Source organism: Anguilla anguilla, chromosome 12 (genome assembly GCF_013347855.1).
Source record: "Anguilla anguilla isolate fAngAng1 chromosome 12, fAngAng1.pri, whole genome shotgun sequence".
Classification (NCBI taxonomy): domain Eukaryota; kingdom Metazoa; phylum Chordata; class Actinopteri; order Anguilliformes; family Anguillidae; genus Anguilla; species Anguilla anguilla.
The window spans coordinates 1,211,947-1,237,632 of record NC_049212.1 but is presented as its reverse complement, the minus strand read 5'-3'; the positions used below and the strand labels follow the sequence as shown (position 1 = coordinate 1,237,632).

The window sequence follows — 25,686 nt, the reverse complement described above, 5'->3', positions numbered from 1 at the left end:
AGAAGCTGGAAGGATTGTAAGGCCAAACTTAAAACTGTCAATAAGAGTTTTTGGACTGAACATTGATAAGTCAGTAATCTACTGCAAAATGTGATACTGTAATTACATTACAGGATTGTTGTGTTGGTGTCATTTTATATTATTTCTGTTACGTGACGAGCCTGTAAGCCATGTTAATCATTTTTATTAGAGACCGCGCAACTCTGTTTTTCCAAAATGCCGGCTTATTCCACATGGGGGAAAATTGCGTTTGTGTTAGGTATTCGTGTGGCAATGTCTGTTCTGTCTGTTCTGATAATGTGATTATTGTTCTTCTATCAGATAAGGCATGCTGGTGCAAGTTTATAATGTTGCATTTGTATGTGTTAATTTACTGTTTACTGTAATGTCTAGAGCATAATTGTTTCTGTTTAAATGGTTGGTTGAATAATACATATCACCGCTATTTTTACCGACCATGTTAAACGTACTCACTTGCGCGTTTCAGTTCCAAAGGCATGCTGATGTTAAACCCATATTCCAATCTGTTTGAAATGACACAAATTCTGCCTAGTCTGTTCAATCATCAGACATTTTCTTTATTCTACATATTATTTATGCCCAGCACCTGAACAAATTGGATATGCCCATTATACTGTACCATCTCCTTTGTAAGCTAAGTTCCTTTCAGCTGACTACATCCGAATCTGTACTATTGGCATTTTATGAGAGCTGAAAATGTACAACATTGTTAATCAGAAATTATATCTGTGTGGGTAAATTGGTAGATATGCTGCAGAACATAGTTTGTCATTGATTAATAAATATACCGGTATATCCTGGGCTTTCACTGATGGTTTAATTGTGGTACATATAGCACTGGCCTGATATGAATTCTATGTTTGCAGTTTGCTTCTACCTGACTGCTTCCTGCATGTTAGCTGAGACAATCCTCTTGTTAGAGCAGATACCTCCCTGCCCCACTGTCAAAACATTAAAAACTATAGCCAAATATTTTTCACAGGTGAGCTGACAATCCAGCTTCCTGGAATACCCGAGACCTAAACCTGTCCTAAACAAAACAATCCCATGATCCTGTATCGACCGCCCCATATAAATTAATGTAACTTGACATAAATTTGCTAGCATGCTGTTATAAGTGTCCTGTCTTGTGTATTTGAAGTTAATATGAGAAAATGTGGTCGCTATCAGCATGTCCAGGAATCCCTACATATTCACAGTTGTAACCCAAGTTGCAGGATGCAAAACAGCCTTTAGGAAAGCAGTTTGAAATTAGGAAGCAACGTCTGCCCCATTGGGTTTAGTGGGTCGCGATGAGATAATTCCGAGCGTGTTGCTTGTCTTAAAGTTGATATAAGAAATAAGGCTGTATTAATATAACAAAATGTATATGTATGAAGTTGGTTTTTCACATTTAGACAGTTTATTATGTGTATTTTTACAGAACTTTCATTTTAATTGGCAACAATGTCCAGTTCTCTCTAATAAATTACGAAGTATGTCTTTCTCAGTTCAGAGGAGGTGAAAGAAAGAAAAAAGTAGTTGAAGAATTTTCAACAGTTTGGCATATTCCCTACATCAGTGAAATGTTGTTGTATACTGAGTCTACTGTTATGTACGCTTAGTGTAAAACATCACCACAGGTGTACGGGTTGATTACACAGGAATTTACAATCAGACGCACTTTTTTAATGTGAGATTGTTGATAAGCACTTAACTCATTGAGGCAAATCCAGTAAATCGATATATTTAAAATATAAATGGATTTCACTTACAGTGCAATGAAGGCATATATAAAGTAATATATATCTATTTATCTTAATAATGTATGTAATATTCCTTCTATAAGGCTTCCATTCAGTGAAGACGTTTTTTCTTCATATAGCCTCATATTTAATGATCTCATGAATGTGGTTTCTGAATTTATTTTTATATGGGCATCATTTTTTTAAAGGCTGACATTAGAGCACAGTTCATTTGTGTTGGAAATATTTTCAGTGTATACCATTATGCAGTCATCTGATCCTCTGCTTCACAGATGGGGCCTACCTGGCAGTGAAATCCCACAACAACTTTGTTTACATCTATGCTGTGACAGAGAATGGCAGGAAGTACAGCCGTGCCGGGAAATGCACGGTGGGTAAAATGCACTGCTTCATGGAATGTGTTGTCTTTTATTATGTTAATTTATTAGTCTTGCAAATAGAAATATCACATTTCAGAAACAAATGACCTCAGTTTTCTACAAACATCAGTCTATATCTGTACACATTCATATCATGAATAAACAAGATGTTAATATTGTGTTATGTCTAAAAGTCCCAATTGCAAAAGAATGTAGCAGTTGAAATAGTTAAAGGGGATAACAGAGCCTCATTAATGCTTGACTTTGTTTCTGCTTAATTTTACTTCACAGGGCCACTCCAGTTTTGTGACCCACTTGGACTGGTCCGCCGACAGCCAGTACATCGTCACCAACTCAGGAGACTACGAGATCTTATTCTGTGAGCCTTTTTCTTAGAGAGTCGCAGTCTGGTCAGAGAGCCGATTTAGTTTGTGACTGGTTAGCGCTAGATACTCTCTCATTTGTAGGTAAATGGTATAGATGAGCTGAATGGTCTGTTCTCATCATGATGTGTTGTTATGTTTTTGTGTTCCTGTCAGGCATCTGGCCAGATGGTGCTGATGGTACAGATATCAACGCCGTGTGCAGGTCACATGACGCCAAGCTCCTGGTCTCTGCCGACGATTTTGGCAAAGTGCGCTTGTTCCCCAACCCCTGCTCACAGCCAAGGGTGAGAGCACTATCCCCAAATCCATAATCACATTACAGCTGTGCCCCCCAACATTCATACCCAAATCCACAATCACATTATAGCTGTGCCTCCCAACATTCATACCCAAATCCACAATCACATTACAGCTCTGCTTCCCAACATTCATACCCAAATCCACAATCACACTACAGCTCTGCTTCCCAACATTCATACCCAAATCCACAATCACATTACAGCTGTGACTCAACATTCATACGCAAATCCACAATCACATTACAGCTGTGACTCAACATTCATACCCAAATCCACAATCACATTACAGCTGTGCTTCCCAACATTTGTGTACATGAATGGTCCTATCTGTAAATGTATAAACGCCATTTATTTTGCTGTTAGTGTCAAAACACATAAGCCCTGTGTGGTGTCTAGCGTGGTGGCATTTGGTTTGGCAAATTTGGCCGCATGCAGGTGGAGAAGCACTGCTTTAGAATGATCTGGAAAGTGCAGAGAAATTAGTTTGGTTATTCAGGTGAAAATAAAAGATTTTCCCCCTGCGGATTTGGTTTTTATCTTAACACTTTTTCATCTGCTAGTTTTCAGGCTTGTGTTAAACCTGTTGAATCTTTGCCTGTCTTCTTTTCTGTCTCTTAGGCTCCAAGTCATGTTTACAAAGGCCACAGCAGCCATGTGACCAACGTTGCCTTTCTCCATGACGACAGTCACCTGATCTCTACCGGAGGGAAGGACATGAGCATCCTGCAGTGGTCGGTCGTCTAGGGAACTCTGCTGCACCTTCACTGGAGCCTCCTGTCCACTAGAGGGCAGGACTGCTGTGCCTAAAACTGTCTTTACCCTGCTCTCCTACTCCTTGCTGTCTGAGTGTACTGTACTGTACTGTGCTGAGTAGCCACTAGATGGGGCTCTGGCAAAACAGAAATAGCATGTCAAGAAGAATATTTAAAGCTATTTGAAGAGCTGTAGCTGCTACATGTGCTGTTTGCAGAAGTCTATAGCGATAAAGATATATAACCGAGTGGCTGTTGTATTTTAATATTTAAAGTACTTAATCTTGTTGTGGCACTAAGCACTTGATGCGTAGATAGAAGTATGCTAATGCTAGACTTGGCCTCTTTTGTTTTACTAATAAAGTTTCTACTTGAGTTTGATTGTGTACACTTTGTTTTTTAAGTTGTGCCTTACTTCCAGTTCTGTTTTACTTTACTTCCAGTTGCCTGCAAAAAGTAGAGAATCCAACTGAACATATCATACATTTTGTGTCTTTCTGTGGTGTTATGACTTCACGCAGTCCCAGTGAGGAGGTATTCCTATGATGTGTGATTTAGATACAGAGGATTACTACGCTGATTGTGACATGGTCAGGTCTTGGTCATGTTTGCTGGAGGTGTGTTCTCTGAAATGACCTTGTGACCAGCACCATCACCTGCTGCCACTTGCTGTTGACTGTCAATATGACCGGGGCCAAGAAAAGAAAGGATGTGACATCAGCCTTCACCTTCTCTCTCGTTCTCCTCTCATCTGCCATGAAATTGGTTTTGGCCCAATGTATTTGCAGGCAATAGCCACGTCTTTGGAAGGCCGTGGATAAGGTCAACAGGGAAACCTACAGACCTGCCCTGCCCTGACTTCTGACTTGTTTATTTTGACATTTCCCAAAGGCGAGGCACAGTGGGAACATGTGATTAGCAAGATTTTGGGGGTTGGACCCAATCAACAGCTTGATCCACCTGCCTGTCAAAAAACAAATGAAATGTTGCTACTGCATAACACATGCAGCTTGTATTTAGAATGCATTTAATGTGTAAGGGAATCAAGATGTTACCAAAAACAGGTAAAATGACCGTTAGCCCAGGAAGAAGCAGATCAAAAGTTTGTAGTAAAAACAGGAAGATTTATTACGCAGCCGGCTACGGGAACAACTCAGCAAGGAAGTTCAAAATAGTATTGGTGGGTGATCAGATTTATACAGTTTCCAGTAGACTGGTATTTGCATATTGTGGAATTATATTGTTAAAAGGGAGCACTGCCTCTGATTGGTGATAGAGGCTGTGCTTCCTTCCGATTGGACCATTCAAATTCAAATCCATCCTACCTATTCAAACAGGTACCATTCACATTGAAATTGAATACAACAGGGGGGCTCACCCCCTTCCCCACCCGGGGCCCAGCGGAAACTTCCCAAACGCAGAATACACAAAACTGTCTGTTTCCCAACAGTCCCTCCTTTTTGACCCAACATAAAGCATATGGTCAGGTCAACTTGCTTACAGGAAATCAGAACAGTATTGTCAATTGGTCAGTTACACCTCCCACATATAGAACCCAGGCCTAAAATCCCCTTGTGGCACGCCTATGGCAACCGTGGCAAGGAAAAACTTCCAGATTTTAATATGAAGAAACCTTGAGCAGAACCCGGCTCACAAAGGAGAAGCCCATCTGCTGCTGGCCGGCACTGGGCAGACAGTAAGAGAGGTTGATCAATATTCTAAAAGTGTAGTAAGCATGATATATGAGAACCCATTGATATGGGTAAGGCCGGCTGAATAATGTTAAAGAAAACAAAGGAAAGAATTCTACAAGCGTCGTGTACAAGGCCTATTACCAGGTACAGGCACCTCTACTTACAATGTGACAATACACACAAATACCACCTTCTAGCCACTGGGCCATTTGTTGCCTTTTTTCTGCATTTGTTATTAGGGTTTAACACCCAGCTATGAAGTGCTGGAGCAGAGGTGTTTACTGGTGACATCAGGAGTGATTAGAATAGAGATAGTGGTAGAGGTGTCAGTTAGATTAGTGCAGTAGGAAATGTTAGGCATTGAGTAGTTTGGTTAGAAAGTAGTCCTCCGTTTGTCACCAATATTGTGCCATTCGCTATGGACCCAGTGGCTACCTTTCACTATATACCATACAACATTACAACAAAACACCAAAAATGTACAACATTAAAACAGGACACCAAAAATGTACTACATTAAAACGGGACACCAAAAATGTACAACATTAAAAATGTCTTTTGTGGGGCCATCATCCAGGTTCAACTTCCGCCTGCCGTGTTGGTGCACATGTCCTGGAACTATGTGTCTGAATGGAGATATGGATAGCCCCCAGGGGCTATAAGGGTAGACAGGGATTATTGTGCCCCATGTTGGGTCTCACCCTTGTATTTTCCTAACTATGTAAAAAAGTTAACCCTCGGAAGTCACCAGGGCCAGATGGCATTCCAGGCCGTGTCCTCAGCGCGTGTGCCGACCAGCTAGCGGAGGTATTCACCTCTATATTCAACCTCTCCCTGAACCAGTCTGCAGTCCCCACCTGCTTCAAACAGACCATCATTGTTCCTGTACCTAAGAAACCTGCCATCTCCTGCTGGAATGACTACCGCCCTGTAGCACTGACCTCCATCATCATGAAGTGCTTCGAGCGGCTAGTCAGGACCCACATCTGCTCCCTTCTTCCTGACACCTTGGACCCCCTCCAATTCGCATACCGCCCCAACAGATCTACAGACGACGCCATCGCACTGACAGTGCACACCGCCCTCTCCCACCTGGATAAAGGAGACACCTATGTGAGGATGCTGTTTATAGACTACAGCTCAGCATTCAACACAATTGTGCCTGCTAAGCTCGTTCCCAAGCTCAGGAACCTGGGTCTGAACACCTCCCTCTGCAACTGGATCCTGGACTTCCTGACGGGCAGACCCCAGGTGGTGAGAATGGGTAACCTCACCTCTTCTGCACTGACCCTGAGCACCGGAGCACCTCAGGGCTGCGTACTCAGTCCCCTCCTGTACGCCCTGTTCACGCACGACTGTGTGGCCACACGCAGCTCCAATGCCATCTTCAAGTTTGCAGACGACACCACCATCCTGGGTCTCATCTCCAACAACGATGAGACCGCCTACAGAGAGGAGGTCAGTGTCTTGGCAACATGGTGCCAGGACAATAACCTCTCCCTCAACGTCTACAAGACTAAGGAGATGATCGTGGACTTCAGGAAGCGACAGGGGGGGGGTCACGCCCCCATTCACATCGACGGAGCTGAAGTGGAGAGAGTCTCCTGCTTCAAGTTCCTCGGTGTGGTCATAAATGATAACCTCACCTGGTCCAGGCAATCAGACGCAGCAGTGAAAACTGCCCAAAAGCGCCTATACTTCCTGAGGAGGCTCAAGAAGTTTGGAATGTCTGCTAAGACCCTCATCAATTTCTACAGGTGCACCATCGAGAGCATCCTCACTGGCTGCATTACTGCCTGGTACGGCAGCTGCTCCGCTGCTGACCACAAAGCCCTCCAGAGGGTGGTGAAGACAGCGGAGCGCATCATTGGCTGCCACCTCCCATCTGTGCAATGCATCTACCACACACGATGCCTCAGGAAAGCACAGAAAATCATAACAGACTTCAGCCACCCAGGCTATGGTCTGTTCTCACTGCTGCCGTCTGGCAGACGCTTCCGGAGCATCCGGGCACGGACGACCAGACTCACAAACAGTTTTTTCCCTCAGGCCATCAGGCTTCTCAACCAGCAACATAAATCCCTGGGATCACATTGATCACATGTCCTCCTGTGAATGCTATGTACGTTCAATGTACAATCTTATGCACATATCCATCAGCACTCCTGCACTTTATATATGGTTAATATTTAAATATTTAATACTCCTATTCCCACTGTCCATATCCCCCATCTGTACAGGCTGGTACTTATTTGCTGTTAATATTTAACACTATGTTTAATATTATGTGTATTTTTATTATGTGTGATATTTCTTTGATATATTTTAGATATTTTCGATATTTTGCTCTTGCTTCTACGTAGTTGCTGCCTGCCATGTCACAAGAATTTCTTTGCTCAGAATGACCTGTGTTATACTGTGCACTTGACAAATAAAAACACTTTAGGACCACACCAGAGTTCCAGTCACTGGAAGCAGCTGATGGAATCATGAGCCTGTGTGGTCCAGACCAAATTTGGATAAAATGTCGTCCAATTATGTTTTTCACCAGGATCCAGGTTCAACCAGGAATGTTGCTTTGTCCTCAGCCGGGTCAGGTCCAGTTCTGTGATCCTGTGAAAGACACGTGGGACACAAGCCTGCAATATTCACTCAAAACAAATGATTAGTCAGTTTGAATTGATTAGTTGGTTTCTTGTACCAATCCCCCATTTTGTATTGGGGGTTCCTGCACTAGTTAGGAATCTCCTATTCACCCACAAGCTCAAATATCACCAGTCATTTAAAATCCTTCCTCCATCTCTGGTGTATTTACACGGCCTCAGTTGCCCTTGGTAACCCCACAGATCACCCACAGTTACATTTTAATATTGTATAATATTTATAAATATATGTAGGGCTGATAGCCCTATAGGATGATACCTTATTTATTTATTTATTTATTTATTTATTTATTTTTACTCCCTTATCTTGGGCTTATAAATTAAGAATATTTAGGGGTTTATGGTGACCACATCCTTATGCTATTTCTTAATATATATATATGCAGCCCATGCCCAATAGATCACTACAGTCTCTTAAAGTGTAATCATTTCTCCACAATGCTTTGTTTCTAAAAAATGGGAAGACTACCATCAATTACCATGGTCAGGAAATCACCACTGCCTCTACTCAATTCATTCCCTGAATTACCATAAGATAGCAGCGTATCCCTAAAGGCCCGTTCTCACCTTTTTCCTTAGCAGAGAACACATAGCAGCCTTCCTAACCTTCTTCACTTAACCTGTCTTTCACCATTTTTAGTCCCCACAATTGAAAAACTCTTCAGAGATCTGTAGATTAGTCATTATTAACCTTACTCCATTATTTCAGGTTCATATAGGGTCCGCAGTCCTTAGGCTAATAGACCGGAACCTCAATCAGTTTATAATACTATCTATGATTCTATTATATTACTTAGGTAATATAATCTGTCAACTATATTGTGTACACTTCATATCAATCTGTATCTAGATATAATAATATATAAGTATAAATGCGCGTTACTGGCCAACACTTAACAAACTATCAAGAACAATACGAACACGAAACAATAAAGACTCAGAACAATGTCAAACAACAATAATGACCCAAAACAGTATCGAAAACACAACAATGACGTGATTCACGTCGGACACGAGTAAGCTTCTTAGGAAGAGCGGCTATAATAGCCCACTCACCTAATACTGCAGGTACGGTACAACCTTCGTCCCCTGGACTGAGGGCCAAAAACTCAGCCTGCCTCAGCACAGACTCACAAAAACCTAAGTGAGAGACTACTCCCTTGTCTCTCACTCTAGGCCGAGGCGCAAAAACTCAACTCTCCTCGGGACATAAAAACACAGACAAGAGTACGCTTCGTAGGTATTTCTAAACCTACTACCCAAGATATGAAAATAGTTTGTCACCTTGGACTGCGGGTTGAAATGTCAACGTGCCGCGGTAACGTACTCACAGATACTCAAGTTAGAGACACTCCTTTGTCTTTAACTCTGAGCCGGGGCGCAAAAACTCAACTCTCCCCGGGACATGAAAACACAGACACGATATACGCTTCTTCGATCCACACAATCGAATAACCAGGCGTGAAAATAATTAGTCACTCTGGGCCGCGGGCCAAAAACTCAGCCTGCCGCAGCTACGCAACCACGTATTCACCTTTTTGGCGTGAAAACTCACTCTCCTCAGGTTAGGATGAACCTCACCCTGTCACAATATAGCTATATTCCAAAACATAAACAGCGCTGGTACATTCAAACATTACCTGATACAAAATCAGTTAAAACATAACATCACAATAGACACAAAAAGACGCAGTTTTTAACTACAAACAATTAATTGCCTCTACACCGGTCAAGTTACAGTATAGGTTACATACCACTGGGTGGAGCGTTCCAGACCTCCGCAAGCTTGCCTTCCAATCGCCTAACTATATGGTGGTAGAACAAGGTACTCACTCCTCTTGCATTGGTCAGGGAACCCACGGAGGTCAGGAATCGAATCCACCCTGCTCGCAGCGCCAATTTGTAAGTGAATCAAGATGTTACCAAAAACAGGTAAAATGACCGTTAGGCCAGGAAGAAGCAGATCAAAAGTTTGTAGTAAAAACAGGAAGATTTATTACGCAACCGGCTACGGGAACAACTCAGCAAGGAAGTTCAAAATAGTATTGGTGGGTGATCAGATTTATACAGTTTCCAGTAGACTGGTATTTGCATATTGTGGAATTATATTGTTAAAAGGGAGCACTGCCTCTGATTGGTGATAGAGGCTGTGCTTCCTTCCGATTGGACCATTCAAATTCAAATCCATCCTACCTATTCAAACAGGTACCATTCACATTGAAATTGAATACAACAGGGGGGCTCACCCCCTTCCCCCCCGGGGGCCCAGCGGAAACTTCCCAAATGCAGAATACACAAAACTGTCTGTTTCCCAACAAATGATTCTGGCAAAGATTTGGTTTGCATTTGGGGGTCTGTTGATCTCCCAAACCACCCCCCCCTTCTTCCCCAACCACATTGTCTGCAATCACAATGTGAACCCCCACCCCCCACCAACCACAAACCTTCTAAAACCTTTTTTTAAAATAGATGTCATCTTTTAACTTAAAAGGGTCTCCTGGATGCCTTTGAGCCTGGGTGGGGGGAGGGGGTCTCTGGATCAGTAAAGGTTGATAACCCCCATGTTAAAGGATGCGTAGTACTCATTTTCTTCAGTTCTGTCTGTATTTCAGTAAATATGTCATATTTATCCCCCCCAACCTCCTCCAACCCCCTACAGCTTCTTCAGGAAATTACTTGTGCCTGAGATGAGGGGTAGCTCTTTGGCAAAAAAATGTAGCTGTTCAAATGTTATTCTCATAGTAAATTAATTTTTATAGATTTAGACTGATAATTTCCCAAATGCTGTATATAAATAAGATGTACTTCGCCATCTTTTATTTTAGTTTTATATTAGTCACTCTCATCCTGTACAGATATATAGCACTGCATGGTCCAAGGCAGGATTGTTTATTTTTTTTGCAGAAACACTCTCACATGGAGAGGAAGGGTTTTTTGAACCAATCAGAACCTGAGGATGGTCAGTGTTTATTGAACCAATCAGAACCTGAGGATGGTCAGTTGCCTGAACTGAGGAAGCCATCCCATCACTTTGAGATAACGTCAGGGAGCCTGCGTCTCAACTTTACGTCTCATTCTGTAGAGAGCTTCTCCTTCATCAGTGTCATTACACCAGGGGTTAATTCCAACCGCATATTTTATCCATCCTCATCTCGGTCCTCGCGTAACCTGGAAATCAATCAAATCCGCCATCTTTAAGGACGTTCCAATCCGTTTAATGCTCCTTGGAGGAGCAAGGAGGCTCCTGGAGGATGCTTCAGTGAGGATACATCTTTCTTGGAGCGTGTGACATGTAAATGATCTACCTGTGGTCCACCTCTCCACATTTGCTGACTGTAAATGGCCTGGCTTCAAACTGATGCTAAGCAAGGACGTTCCATTTGCCTAACACATGCTGCCTCGATTCCTCCCTCCTGGTATCTCATCCTTGCATCTTTTCTTCACGTCCTTCGTTCAGTGGCGCTAAGAAGCAAGGAAAGGACAGGAAGAGTTTCAAGGAGTGAAAATAAGTGATTGCAATGAACCCATGGACACTGGTTTTCTACTCGATCAATGAGGAAATACTGCCCCCTACAGCCCCACCAACGCTAATACTCTACCACACTGATGGCATGTTCAAACAAAAAAAACTAAAAAACGCAGGAAAAGGGAAAAGGAAAAAAAAACTCCGCTGGGTCCAGCTCTGGCTGGTTCCTTCTGTCACGTTTTGGGGGTGAGGACCCAGGTGCGGAGTGAAAAACACAGGAAACTCAAAAGGAAAGTTTAAACAAAAACCTTTACTTCAAAAATATAAACAAAAGGCCACACAGGGCAACTCTCTAAAACACAAAAATCTTCAGAAAGGGAAAAAGCAAAACTTCTCAAAATCCAAATGAACACAGAGCAGGACAAGGGCGAGACAGAACACAGGAGACACAACAGCAGAACATACACAGGCGGAAAACACAGAGGCAGAAACACAAGCAGGCGGAACACAAGCAGAACACACAAGAACACAAGCAGGCAGATGCATACATAAGAACAGGAACCAGAACTCAAGTCTTCTTCTTCTTCTTCTTTTCTCTGGTTTTAATGGTGGTTGGCAAACCTAAATTGGTGCATTACCGCCCCCTACTGTGTACATTGGCATCTGATTTAGTTCTCAAAAAAAATTAAATAAAACAATAGCCCCACCCTCCCATACCTGAACCACGATTTTTTGCTATTTCGCTATATCCCTGGCGTCTGACTCCCTTCAAACCCTTTCGTCAAAATTTCCTGTATTTCCTGTATTTTCGTCCCCCTTCACAAGATCCCAAGATCTCTTTCGCTGCATCCACCACCATCCTGATTCTCTCTAATTTTGTGTCTATCTCGCTTGCACAGTTAATCACCATCGCAATAAATGCCAGAAACCTTCTATTCAAATGCATGATTTCTTTGTCACATCTCCCTTGATCTTTTCCCTCTATTCCAGTTCTATTCTGCTCCTTCCTCTCAGTTCCCGCTTCTGCCCTCACTCTCTTCGTTGCTTCTGCATGTTATTTTATTCTGCACTCGTGTTCTTTCCACCTCGCTTTCCCTCTTCTTTCTGTCACACTGCATTTCTCCTGCTTCATGATTTCTCCCACAGTGAAAGCATATTGCCTGTTCTTTACACACCGTACAATCAGAACACCCATCTTTCCCACACCTTCTACACCTGTGATCCTTTTTCCTACACACTGCTGCCAGGTGTTCATAATCCTGACACCAATAGCACCTCAGTGGAACCCTCTCATATTCCCTCACCCTGTAATAAACATAATATAAATAGACCCTTTCTGGTAATTCTCCCTCAAATTCTAAAAGTACTTATCCATGTTCTTGTTCTTTTCCCTCCCGATAACTTTTCATCCGCTTTGCCCCTGAAACTCCTTCTACCTCCAAAAAACAATCGGCGTCTACCGACAATGAGACCCCACTAATAACACCTTTCCGTAGCGCTCTTTCTCTCATTAAAAAACAAACTACTTTTGTCGATTCAAGTCTTTTTATTTTAAGAGCCATGTACCTCAGTCTTTTCGACTGACACTACATGATTACAATTAACCCCCTGGTTACCCTCACTGCTCTTACTTCCCCAATCTCCTTCTTTATGAGTGTCCATATTTTATGGGCATCATTAAAAACGCAATTTGGGCTGAAGCCCAATGCTTGACAGTGAGGTTTGACTCTGGGTCTGGTTTAACTCACATTAGTGTTTATTTGTGGCTTCCTAGAGAGAAATAAGAGCACTGATGTGTAGTGTGTAATCCTGAAATCACACACGATAAAAAAAATCTGTGTGACGATAAAAAAATGCAGAGTTCGAGTCCCAGGTTCGCGTCCTCTCTGCATAGAGCTAGCATGTTCCTGTGTTTGTGCTGGTTTCCTCTGTGTCCATATAGTCCTAATTAAGAAAGAATTATGCAATTCTGTCTACAGATACAAAGTCAACACTGAATCTATAATTTTACACAACATAAAGGGTCCCTTCAGAATAAGAAACATCAGTGTCCATGTTCTTGCTCACAAGTGAAAACATGCAAACATTTATGCAACAACAACAATTTGATGATACTCGTAGTGCAACAGTAATGCCCAAAAAGCCAAACTTCATGCTGACCAGAGAAAGCTTGTGTAATCCATTTATTGAAGTTATTATTGAAGTTATTACAAGGCTATCTCTCAGAACTCTGCAAAATCATTAGTACTGCTTAATTTACTTGTCATGCAGATTCTATTATGTTTGCCACAGCCCAAACGTGAGATTACGGTTCAAACTATTACAGTTTTTCCCAATCGTTTAAACATGTTTCCTGAAACTATAGCTCAATTTCTCAAAACTCTAAACACAAAACTGAAAAGAGTTAACCATTTTGGCAAAACTCCACAAATCTCTTGCAAAATGAAACACTGCACTCAAAACCATGTTCTCTCTTCTCAAAACGGATTCATTCCACCAAAACAATACACACAGCTATCATATGAATATCTCTTACAGAGCATCAATTACAGTTTTTCTCAACTGTTTAAATACGTTTTCTGAAACTATAGCTCAATTTCTCAAAACTCTACACACAAAGCACAGCAACAGTTAACCTTTTGCCAAAACTACACAAATCTCTTGCAAAATGCATTCATGCATTCAAAACCATGTTCTCTCTTCTCAAAACTGACTTTTTCCATCAAAATGATTCACACAGGCCTCATATGAATAGGTCTTATTGAGCATTGATTTCACATTGGTGCGATAAATTTAAAAACACAACCATCAAAATACAGTATATATGTTCTGGCCTCATGAGGTCATGTTACATATTCAAGTGTATAAAATCGTGTAAAAATTGCTTCTTTTTTATCCTTTTTTGAAGTTTTAGTTTTCTTTTCAGGGGGTCCCCAAATAGGCTGCAATTTTACAGTAAATATAAAGACTGTTGCCATGATACAATACAGTAAATTTCTCATCAAATAAATAGTGCATTTGCTAGGCCACATTATTTTTTCCCTTTTCAGTTGTTGTTACGTCCCCTCCCCTTTTCAGTGTCCAATTTCACAATTGATATCAACGTTGAATCACGGCTCTAGTTACTGGCTTCGTTTAAGAATGCCAACAATCTGGAAAAATACGGAATCGTCCCTTATTTTGACAGTAGATAGGCATTCCGTATTTAAGTCATGTCTACATGTCTACGGGACGCATTTTCATCCATATCTTTGTAAAGGATTGTGTTTATATTATCCGCTGTTTTGAATACAATTAAATAGTTAGCTAGCTAGCTAACCGGCATAACATTACATTACATTACAGGCATTTAGCAGACGCTCTTATCCAGAGCGACTTACACAACTTTTACTGCAGTCTTTAATTTGTTCAACTGTCATTTGCACACCTCAACAGTTCTCATGTTTTAAGCATTGCTGGATATATTGCTATGAACTGCTGTGTTTCACAAATTACCCAGATGATGTCTTAATTAACAATCAAGAACAATTTGTATATTGCTGGGATCATACATAGTCTATCATTACCCTTTCATTGATTAATGTTACATTTTGACCACATACTTCTAAAGAATAGTACCGTCAAAAATCATGTTAAAAAGCCAGCATGATCACTTTGACATCACTTCCAATAGATTTTTTGGAGAAAATAGTGCTGTCATTTAGACTCAATGATACCAAAAACAAGACCCACTGCCCTTTCCACACAAGGTTAGGTACGGCATTGATGATTCTTTACTTTTTCTCTTTTTCTTACATTGTAATTTACTTTCAGTTCAGTGAACTCTTGAGAACCTGTCAACTTCTGCCTTGAAACTCAACCTCTGGAGCACTTGCAGCATTGTCACATGGCCACCAGGTGGCAGAATGCATCTGCTTTGTGTTTACAGCATTCCAACAAACTCACAGATCTGATAGTCGTCAAAAAAATACTTTTGCTCATTTCCAGCTCCTGCCACAATATATAATGATTTTATTAAATTCCATTTAGCATGAGGATGGAGGTGCAATTTCAAAGAAATGCACTGGTCGACGCACTGACGATGCTTATTGTTGCTGTATACAGAGCACACACAGCACACTGATGCACACTGCCTCAGAGTACATTAACACACAGTCTGCCAGGCCCCAGCCCCCCCCCCCCCCCCCCCACACACACACACACATATATACACACACGCACATGCACATGCACAAAGAGATTCGAATACCACAGCTGTTCTGCTATGTTTCAAAAACAATGTTTTAACAAGGCCAAATTACTTGAAAGAATTCAAGAAACATTGGGCAGCATTGCTGTGGAATACAGCTTGTTTAATTTGTGTGAGTTAAGATAGCCAATATTGTTTCATGTAACTTGGCACAATTTTAATATTAATACTTTTAATGGCAGGCGTAGATTTTAAGAAATGACTTATAGATCGTGCTTTGTGTGTGTGTAACTTGGCATTTCTGTACGTTGAAAAAGTGTTTTTCATCAGATGTAATTACAGTATCACATTTTGCAGTAAATTATTGACTAATCAATGTTCAGAACAAAAACTCTTATTGGAGGCCACTGTTGACCTTTTTAAGTTTGGCTGTACAATCGTTCCAGCATCTCTCATCGTTAGGCCTGGATTTATAACATGGTCAATCACAGTGGCTCTAAATTCTTTTGATCAAGATCTAAATTCGTCCATCAATACCAACTGCATTGGGCTGCTCCATGTTGTCAGAAAGTGCTGAATGTAGTGCTGTAAATCAGCCTTTTATGTAGTGCTGAAGGGATTACCAATCGTGCTGCAATGAAACTCACCCGGGCAATGTGGTTGGAAGTGACAAGACAGGATTGCAAACATGTTGACTTTATTTCACAATCTGTATGTCTAGCAATAACAATTTGGACGTCTTAATATGAAGTGACAGTACTGTGAAAACTGAGTGTGCAATTTAGAATTTTGCACTTTGTATGTAGGTACAGCAATTTGTGTTTTGCACATTGAGTCAAAGCAATCATATATTACTGTAATGCACTTGTAATGTGTGACTACAGTTACCAGAAATGCATCTGAAATAATGAAAAAAATTGTAGGGTCTCAGGAACATCTCAGAGACTGGATGTCATGCAAACTACACTTCTGCCTTGATTTTGGCTTTGTGGTCTAATCCATTCAACTGATGTGCAGCAGATACAGGTTAAAACCTGCAGGAAAACCATTTCTTTGAGAGGTAATATAAACACACCTGCTCAATAAATAGACAAGTAGTTTTCTAAATGTATTGAATTGTGGTTACACTACAGTAACAGAAGCAACCATTCATCAGACACTACATAATTTTTCTTATAATGGGTTTTATTTCCACTACTGTAGATGAATGTCATTGCTTCAACTGTGCAGATTTTAACCCCATGCTGATCTGCTCATATTGAGCCCAAACATAATCCCATACAGAATATGAAATAAGTACTACTGTGTCACAGGAGTTAAATACATCACACAAAAATAAATCATAACACCAATACATTTGAAGGTTTTTTATAATTCAGGTTTAATCATTGAAGATTATTGTCTGAAAATACAGAAAATAAAAGGAACAGACCCAATAAATAAGGAAACTCAACCCATCATTGTTTACAGTAATGAAAGGAAACAAGTACACTGCAGTGACCATTCTGCATTCTCCCTATCAGCTGCATTTGCCCACAGAAATTTGCACATTGGAACTCTTATGAAAATGAATGAAAGCAACTATAAAAACTAGTAAAATGCACATTTAAGTGGAGGAGTGGCACTGGCTTCTCTTATACAAAGATGCAGATACAGGAGAGAGTTATTACTTAAAAAACATTTTACCCTGCCATATTTTGCCATTATTACACTCAGTGTTATATTAATGTTTTAATAATCAAAAGTACATTAACACACCTTAAACATTTGAAATAACCTGAACATGCTAAAAGATCATACTCTTGTGTACAGGGTTTAAGCTGTACTGAGGTTAATATTGGGTACAGCTGAAATTGCACTGGTAAGGCATTGGTCAAGGAAGGTTGCAAGTGTGTCGACGTGTGTGTGTGTGATTGGGTGAGAGTGTTTGTGTGTGTGTGTATTTGTGAATGTTTGTGCATGCGTGCGTATGTTTGTGGGAGTGACTGTGGATATGAGTATGTGTGTGCATATGTGTGAGTGCGTGAGTATGTGTGTGTGTGCACACGGGTGCGTGTGTGTATGAGTAAGAGAATGTGTTTGTGTGTGTTTATACATTTGTGTGTGTGCGTGTGTGTGTTAGTGTGCGTCTGTTTGAGTGAATTACTGTGGATGTGAGAGTGTGTGTGCGATTGAGAATGAGTGTATGTATGTGTGTGTGTGCGTGAGAGTGCCTTTGTGAATGTGTGTGTGTGTGTTTATACGTGTGTGTGTGTGTATGGGTATGAGAATGTTTGTGTAGACGTGTATAATGTGTGTGCATACATGTATGTGTGTCTGTGTGAGTGTGTATGTGTGAGTGCATGAGTGTGTGTGTGCGTGTGTGTGTGTGTGTGTATGGGCAAGAGAATGTGTGTGTGTTGATACATGTGTGTGCATGCGTATGGGAATGAGAATGTGTGTGTGTGTGTGTTGACACGTGTTTGTGTCTCTGCACGCATGTATGTGTGTGTTTGTGAGTGCATGAGTTTGTGTGTGTGTGCGTGCGTTTGTGTGAATCTGTGTGTGACTGTGGATGTGAGTGTGTGTGAGAGAGAGAGGGTGTGTTTGAGTGACTAAGTATGAGAGAGAGTGTGTGTGTGTGTGTGCATACAGTAATGAGCGTGTGTACATATGCATGCATGTGTGTGTGCGCGTGAGAGTGCACTGGTGAATGTGTGTGTTTGTGTGTGCGAGAGATTGTGTGTTTCCATGTGTGTAGGTGTGCATGTGTGTGATTGGGCGTGAGAGAGTGTGTATGTGTGTGTAAGTTTGTGAGTGTGTGTGCATGAGTGTGTGCGTGCGTGCGTGGATGTATGAGTGCGTGTGCATGAGCGTACTCCAGTGTGTGCATTTGTGAGTGTGTGAGTGTGTGAGAGTATGTGTGTGTGTGCTGGAGAGTAAATGAGAGAGTGTGTGTGTGTGTGCGTGTGCGTATGTGTCTCTACTTTAGTGAGCAAAGGGATACTGAGGAGTCACACACTCTAAATCCAGCACAGACAGGTGTGTGTTGAGTGAAGTGTGTGTGTGTGTGTGTGTGTGTGTGTGTGTGCGGTTGTGTGTGTAGGTGTGGGTGTGGGTGTGTCTATGTGTATCTGAGTGTGTGTGTGTGCATGCGTGTGTGTGTGTGTGATTGAGCATGTGTGTGTATGTGTATCTGAGTGTGCGTGTGTGTGTGTGTGTGAGTGGATATGAGTGTGGTGTGTGTGTGTGTGTGTGTGTGTGTGCATGCGAGTGTGTGCGCGCACATGCGTGTGTGTGTGTGTCTACTCCAGTTGGCAGAGGGACACTGAGGAGTACTCCACTCTAAATCCAGCACAGAGGGGTGTGTGTTGAGTGAAGTGTGTGTGGAATCTGCGCAGGAGGGTCAGTGTGTCAGTGTCAGAGATGCCGTAGAAGCACAGAGTGCCGGCCGGACGGTCCACACACACTCCTACCCTGTACACACACACTTCTCTACCAGCACCATCACACACTCCTGCTCTGCGGTAGGAAGTGGGGGGGGCAGGTATGTGTGTTTGGTTCTCATTGTGCCAGACAGAGAAACTGAGTTCATAAGAGTAAGTGGGTTTATCAGAGTCTCTGTGTTTACAGCACTCCAGACTCCAGGAGTTTTTATTCTCTCCAAACGCACAGTCAAGACCCGCTCCTTTCCTGCTGATTCCTTTATCTGTCACTGCTATAAAAACCCTTCCCCTCTCAGGCACACTGAACTCAGCCTCCCAGTAACAGCGCTCACACACACTCTCTCTGCACACAACCTGGGGCTCGTACTCAAATCTCTCTGGATGATCAGGATATGGCTCCTCTCTCGCCCGTGTGCATGTCAACCTCCTGATACACTCAAACAGAGACAGCTTTCTGTGTGCTGTGTTTGGATCCAGTGTGTGTGTCACCCTCCTGTTCCCCTCAGACAGAGACAGCTCTCTGTGCACTGTGTTTGGATCCAGTGTGAGCTGACAGCCGTCTGCACAACAGAGACATTAATGAGATTAATTATCCTTATTAATATTCACCTCATTATGTGTGTGTGAGAGAAAGGGCTGTTATAGTACCTCTGTGTGTGTGTTTGTGCACGTGTGTGTTTCTGTTTGTGTGTTTATGTGTGTAAGAGAGAAGTCTCTCTCACTCACACACACACACACAGCAGAGTGTGGAAAGTGTTCTGTGTCGATACACACTCACATTTCCTGGGTCCTGGTTTGGTCCTGTTCTCTCCTCCATGGTCCACACTGTAAGAACAGCAGAACAGAATTTTGAATTTTAACAATCCTTCATTTCCACTCTCAACACACCAATGACATCACATAAATAAAAACAAAGACTCAATAAAACACAAAACCACGATCATATGAAAAATACACAAATCTGTCACAAAGGAAACTTATTCCATACCTTCACCCTATTCCATGTGCAAAAATAGCTCCCACCCCTCCACTGAACATTAAACACCCTTATAACACACACACTCTGAAACACACTCAGGCTCTCCATTGCTTTGTAATACTGAAACTCCACCATTACTGTGTCCCTGACCAAACCCCTAACTACAACAACCACATCTTGTCTGTCCCCTCCACCGATCATATTTTTCCCAACTGTAGAAACAGCTATTCTCGCCTCAAAATTAAATTAATGAGCTGGCACTTATCTGTCTTTGTTTTTATTGGAAATCAAGGATAAAAATATTACTTGTAAATGTTTCCCCTAGTAACCAAAATAAACTTCCCAAAAAAGAAAAGAGAGGCTGAAGTCTGGCACACCCCGAAAAACAATGATTAACAGTTTCTCTCTCCATGCAGAATGGACAATGGTGGGATCCTGCCGGGTTCATCACAGAAATAAAACTATTTACTGCAGTGATCCCGCGCAGCACCCTCCACTGTAGATCCGCCCCCCCCCCAACCCCTTCTGCGTGTGTGTGTATGCATGCATGAGTGTGTCTGTATGTGTGCGTGTGTGAGGTGCAGTGTGGAAACTCTCTGTACTTACAGCAGTGTGAGTGTGTCCAGTTTAGCAGCAGACAGCGCTCTCACTCCTGAGTCTCCTGGGTGATTGTATCTCAGGTCCAGCTCTCTCAGGTGTGTGTGTGTGTGTGTGTGTGTGTGTGTGAGGTGCAGTGTGGAAACTCTCTGTACTTACAGCAGTGTGAGTGTGTCCAGTTTAACAGCAGACAGCGCTCTCACTCCTGAGTCTCCTGGGTGATTGTATCTCAGGTCCAGCTCTCTCAGGTGTGAGGGGTTTGAACACAGAGCTGAAGCCAGAGAATCACAGCCTCTCTGTGTGACTCTACAGCCTGACAGCCTGCAGAGAGAAGGACACACACACCTTACACACATTAATATAAACTAACAGCGTTGTGTGAGTCAAACACATAGTGGTGTGTAAATATATATAAAATAAAATGGATGTGGAATGAGTCATTATCAAACGCATTTGAGTTTACACCCCACTAGTCTGACTCACAGGACCCAGACTGTGGGTATAAGCCTGCCATTGGCCGACTATTTCAATCAGAATTCACCTCCCCTTCCGCTATCTGCGTGTTACTGTTTTCAAAGTCCCCGTCGCTACGTGAAACAACAACCTCCAAGCTAGCAACCTGCACGCTGAAAATGGCAAGTTTTGACGAAGATTTGGATCGTGCCATAAGGCAGGCCTGCTTGGTTCTTTCGGTGAATGGTTGTAAATACAAAGAATATGTTTAGAACATTTGCTGTCTGACAGGGACGTTCTTGCATGTTTGCCCACCGGTTATGAAAAAAGTTTCATATACCAAGCATGGCGTATCGTCTGCAGTGAGCTAGCGAGGGTAAACACAGAGACATGGCGTGAAAATGCCATGGTTTTGGTAGTGTCCCCCTTGGTCGCGATAATGGAGGACCAGGTGAAAACCCTGCAGTCAAGGGGGGTAGCTGCAGCGTACGCCGGGCAAGATCCAGACACGGACGAGAAAATAGCTGCTGGCCAGTACTCCATTACGACACTATTTTGCAAGGGCACTGCATCCTGGGCTTAGCGCCGCCCAAGACGATTGTGATTGGTTTAAATAAATACAAACAAACCAGGGTGTTTTTTTCCTCTATAGCGGAATGATAATGGGTTGAGCCAGACCTTTCTCCAGCGCTGGCACAGCGCTGAAACAAAGTGTGGAGATGGGTCTGGCTATGCGAGACTAACACCCCACTACAGTTCAGGAAACAGGACTAATTCATTTTATTCATTCATGTGTATAGAGTCTTATTCTTCCAAGAGGAAGAACAGGAATATGCTGTTTCAGTTCTGTGGAGTGTCTGTTTTCACATTAGAAACATTGACATCAGTGTTGTATTTAGTCACATTGTAGCCCTTATTTATTGAAGGGGTGTGTGTTTGTACTCACCCCAGTCTCTGCAGTTTACAGTGTGGGTCCTCCAGTCCAACAGAGAGTGCTGTCACTCCTGAATCCTGCAGCTCGTTGTCTCTGAGCTCCAGCTCTCTCAGCTCTGAGTGAGGAGAACGCAGGACTGAGGCCAGAACATCACAGCAGCCCTCTGTGAGATTACACCATCCGAGCCTGTGGAGAGACCACACACACACACAGGCGCACACGTATACATACACACACACACACACACACACACACACACACACAAATTCACAGCAGTGACACTGAGTTCCTTGGCAGTTGATATATATGCACCTACGCATTCCTGAGATGTACACACAAAAACAGGGAGGGGTGTGTAAATTAAGTTCATTAAGTATTATGACTAATTCACAAAAGTCTAAGGCAATTACTGGGCTCTATTCACCAATAAATATGATGAAACCACAAGGTTGGGAGTCTACTGCAAGGGATTCATTGCCAAACCCTTTTCATATGATGAACTTATCTGACTTGCAAACATTCATCTAATCTGCAAACACAAAAAACAGCATTTTTGTGGCGCACTTTACCTCACCTGACATGTTCTTTGGTCCATGAACATCTATACGTTTTAAAAAACGTATAGATGTTTCAATATTCATCACTATGAATAGATAAATATAATTATTAATGTACACGTGAACCTCATTAGCTGAATACACTACTGTTATCATAGTATTTTCTTCCTAATCTTGTAACCATCAAGTTATCAAACAATTTATGGTCAACTAATACAGCGTTTTTGGCACTAATTGTAAAAGTTTCACAAAGGTAAAATGAAACCGCATTCAATTCGCTTGTTAAGCCGTGACGTATGGACCTTCCGATAATACTGTTTCCAGGTCCAAGCCTCTACTGCAGTGGTAGTCAACTCGGGCCAGAAAGGGCCGGTGTGGGTGCAGGCTTTTGTTCCAACCAAGCAGTTACACACCTGATTATACTAATCAACCTTTGGAGTCTTTACTAAGGACCTTGATTAGTAGAATCAGGTGTGTAACTGCTTGGTTGGAACAAAAGCCTGCACCCACACCGGCCCTTTCTGGCCCGAGTTGAGAACCACTGCTCTACTGCGTTGGCTGAGGATCTCGTCTTTTCAACATGTCGCAGTGCTGTGTCCCATGTTGTTTGAATAGATCTGAGTCCAAAAAAACAATTCAATTGTCATTCTGCTGCTTTCCTTGTGATGAGAAAGAGAAGAGGAAATGGCTGCAGTTGGTAATTAAGTTCTTAAACGAATGAAGAAAAACAAAGTTTGGCGCCAGTGGGTGCTAACGTTAGCTAGCTGTTTACATCCTACCTGTCTTTATCAGTTCTCATTATTAATGCACAACCTGTCTACATTACAGTTTATCATTACTGTACACCTGCTACCATATATTCTTACCACTGTATTATATGTAAGGAATAAACCGCGACGGGCTGTCCCGTTACTGGAAAATAATGGTAGTTTTACTATTTGTACCGTTGTTGGGCAAAAACTGGTGGTTAATTCTATGAAACCAACGATTCTAATACCATACAATTAGCACAATGCGAAACCATAACTCAAACAAATTAATCTCCCTAGCTCTGTCTTGCTTTTTAAATGGTGTGGTCGCGCAGTGTAGACATAATCTCATAAAAAACACGTTTTCAACGTACAAAAATGCCAAGTTACTCAAAAGTATTGATATCAAAATGACGTCAAGTTACGATACTACAAACAATATAGGCTATCTTGCCTCACTGAAATGACATAACATGTATTCCAAAGCAATGCTACCCAATATTTCCTCAATTCTTTCAAGTCACTTGGCCCTGTGTTTTGTAATCTTACCATTTAACAATATCATGCAAACTTTGTGTCTGATGAAAGTATATTTCGAAATTGCCTCATGGAACACATTGAAATTAATGTACAAAACTGCTGCTGAGTAACTACAGGAAGCATATTTCTCCAGAAAACATGTTTGTACTTGCTTCTGAACTGAATTTGAGTACATGTGCAAGTTATTGTATATTTGTTACGTACAATAAATACTGCATGTAAAATACATATTGTACATACATACATAGAGAACTTCTTTATCCCCATGGGGACATTTCCCTCGCAGCATGTTACATTCACATTTACGAACACACACTTATACCAAGAAACATACTATCATTCACGCAACAGAAAGGCTGGGCAGCGAAATACATACATACCAATACAAATTGGACATATACACGCATATTCAATCAATCTTGACTGTGAGAGAGCCATCCACACATATGTTTGGCCTGTCCATGTAGTGCATGCTTATACACACAGGGCCAAGTGACTTGAAAGAATTGAGGAAATATTGGGTAGCATTGCTTTGAAATACATGTTATGTCATTTCAGTGAGGCAAGATAGCCTATATTGTTTGTAGTATCGTAACTTGACGTCATTTTGATACCAATACTTTTGAGTAACTTGGCATTTTTGTACGTTGAAAACGTGTTTTTTATGAGATATCATTTCTTTTTGCAAAGCGTTTTATTATGAGAGTGAGAAATGCGAAGTGACCCTGTAAGGAACGGTTGTGGATGATGGCTATCCTTGTGTGTATTTGTACAGTCTGATGAGCGTGTACTGTTTAGCAGTTGCGGTTTGCTATATATGTAAAACAGTGGCTGTGACAAAGGGTGCGGTGGCGTATGAGTGTAAAACGTATCAGAAACGCATATGAAATATGGCCAGTGTATGTACTCACGGATCTGACGTCCATCCAACGAGCCTTGACTGACAAAAGAATCAGCAAGCCCGTAGAATTATAACTCCCTAGATCGCAACTTGTGTAGCCTTCTGTCCTGCTCCGTTGTCTGTTATTTCGTGGATATGCACTTTTAGTGTTTGTAAGGTTTGTAAGGCATTTTGATAGGCTTATCTGCAGGTAGGAATCCTCTTCGTTGTTTTGCTAAACTAGAACCGGAAAACATGATAGTGGAGAATAGGAGCAGACGCATTTGTCCCAGCAGGCTTTGCATATGAGAAAATAACAACAGTGTGAGAGAAATTAGGATGAAGTTATGAAATTGCGTAGTTGAAACAATATGTTTTTAGCAGAATGGGCATGTAGGTGAAGGTTGACATGATCACAGAGTATAGTGGGAAAGTAAATGGAGTGACCATGAGCGAGCTTATATTCCTTATCGAACGGTATATATAACAGTCGCTATAAAGCGGCAGCTGTTAAAGTGGAGGGTTAAGTAACGTGTGAAATCTATTGCACTGCTGTGTTTTTTTCATGTTCAGTACTAGTAGTTATAATTATGAGTGAATCATGTTTTTAAATGTAATGTTTTAATGGGGAGTTGCAGAACGTACACACGTAATAATTGTTTGTATGTGGCTAGATAGAGAACAGGGCGAGGTAACATGAATGTAGAAACGTGGCGTTTGCTGATAAGAAGGTTTTGTACAGTAGCCAAGTGAAGAAATGTAGTTAGTAGAAATGGCACAGCTGTGATAACTTTTTAATAAAAGGAATACATTTGCCGTCATGAAATGCATATGGGTGGCCATGAGTGAGTTTTGGTAAAGCAAATATAAGCGTAAGAGAACGTTAGTGTAAAAGAGGAAATTATCTGCCTGAGGACGAGGCGGGATTCAATCCTTCAACCGGAGGTTTACCAGTCTGTGACTTTGTTAGTGCAGCACCACGACATAGCTATGCAATG

The 25,686-nt window shown here is 41.8% G+C and overlaps 1 protein-coding gene and 1 long non-coding RNA gene across 2 annotated transcripts; both read left to right on the top strand.

The window, feature by feature from the left end:
* Positions 1–2,038: 2,038 nt before the first annotated feature.
* LOC118210040 lies at positions 2,039–2,459 on the top strand. The gene is made up of 2 exons (XR_004761795.1): positions 2,039–2,136; positions 2,417–2,459. It is a non-coding gene; the product is annotated as an uncharacterized LOC118210040 (long non-coding RNA).
* Positions 2,460–2,633: 174 nt separating this feature from the next.
* Positions 2,634–3,943, top strand: LOC118209903 (echinoderm microtubule-associated protein-like 2). The gene is made up of 2 exons (XM_035385627.1): positions 2,634–2,795; positions 3,429–3,943. Exons 1-2 carry the CDS (start codon positions 2,634–2,636, stop codon positions 3,552–3,554), a joined length of 288 nt encoding a protein of 95 aa, XP_035241518.1. The 3' UTR covers positions 3,555–3,943.
* The last annotated feature ends 21,743 nt before the right edge of the window (positions 3,944–25,686 follow it).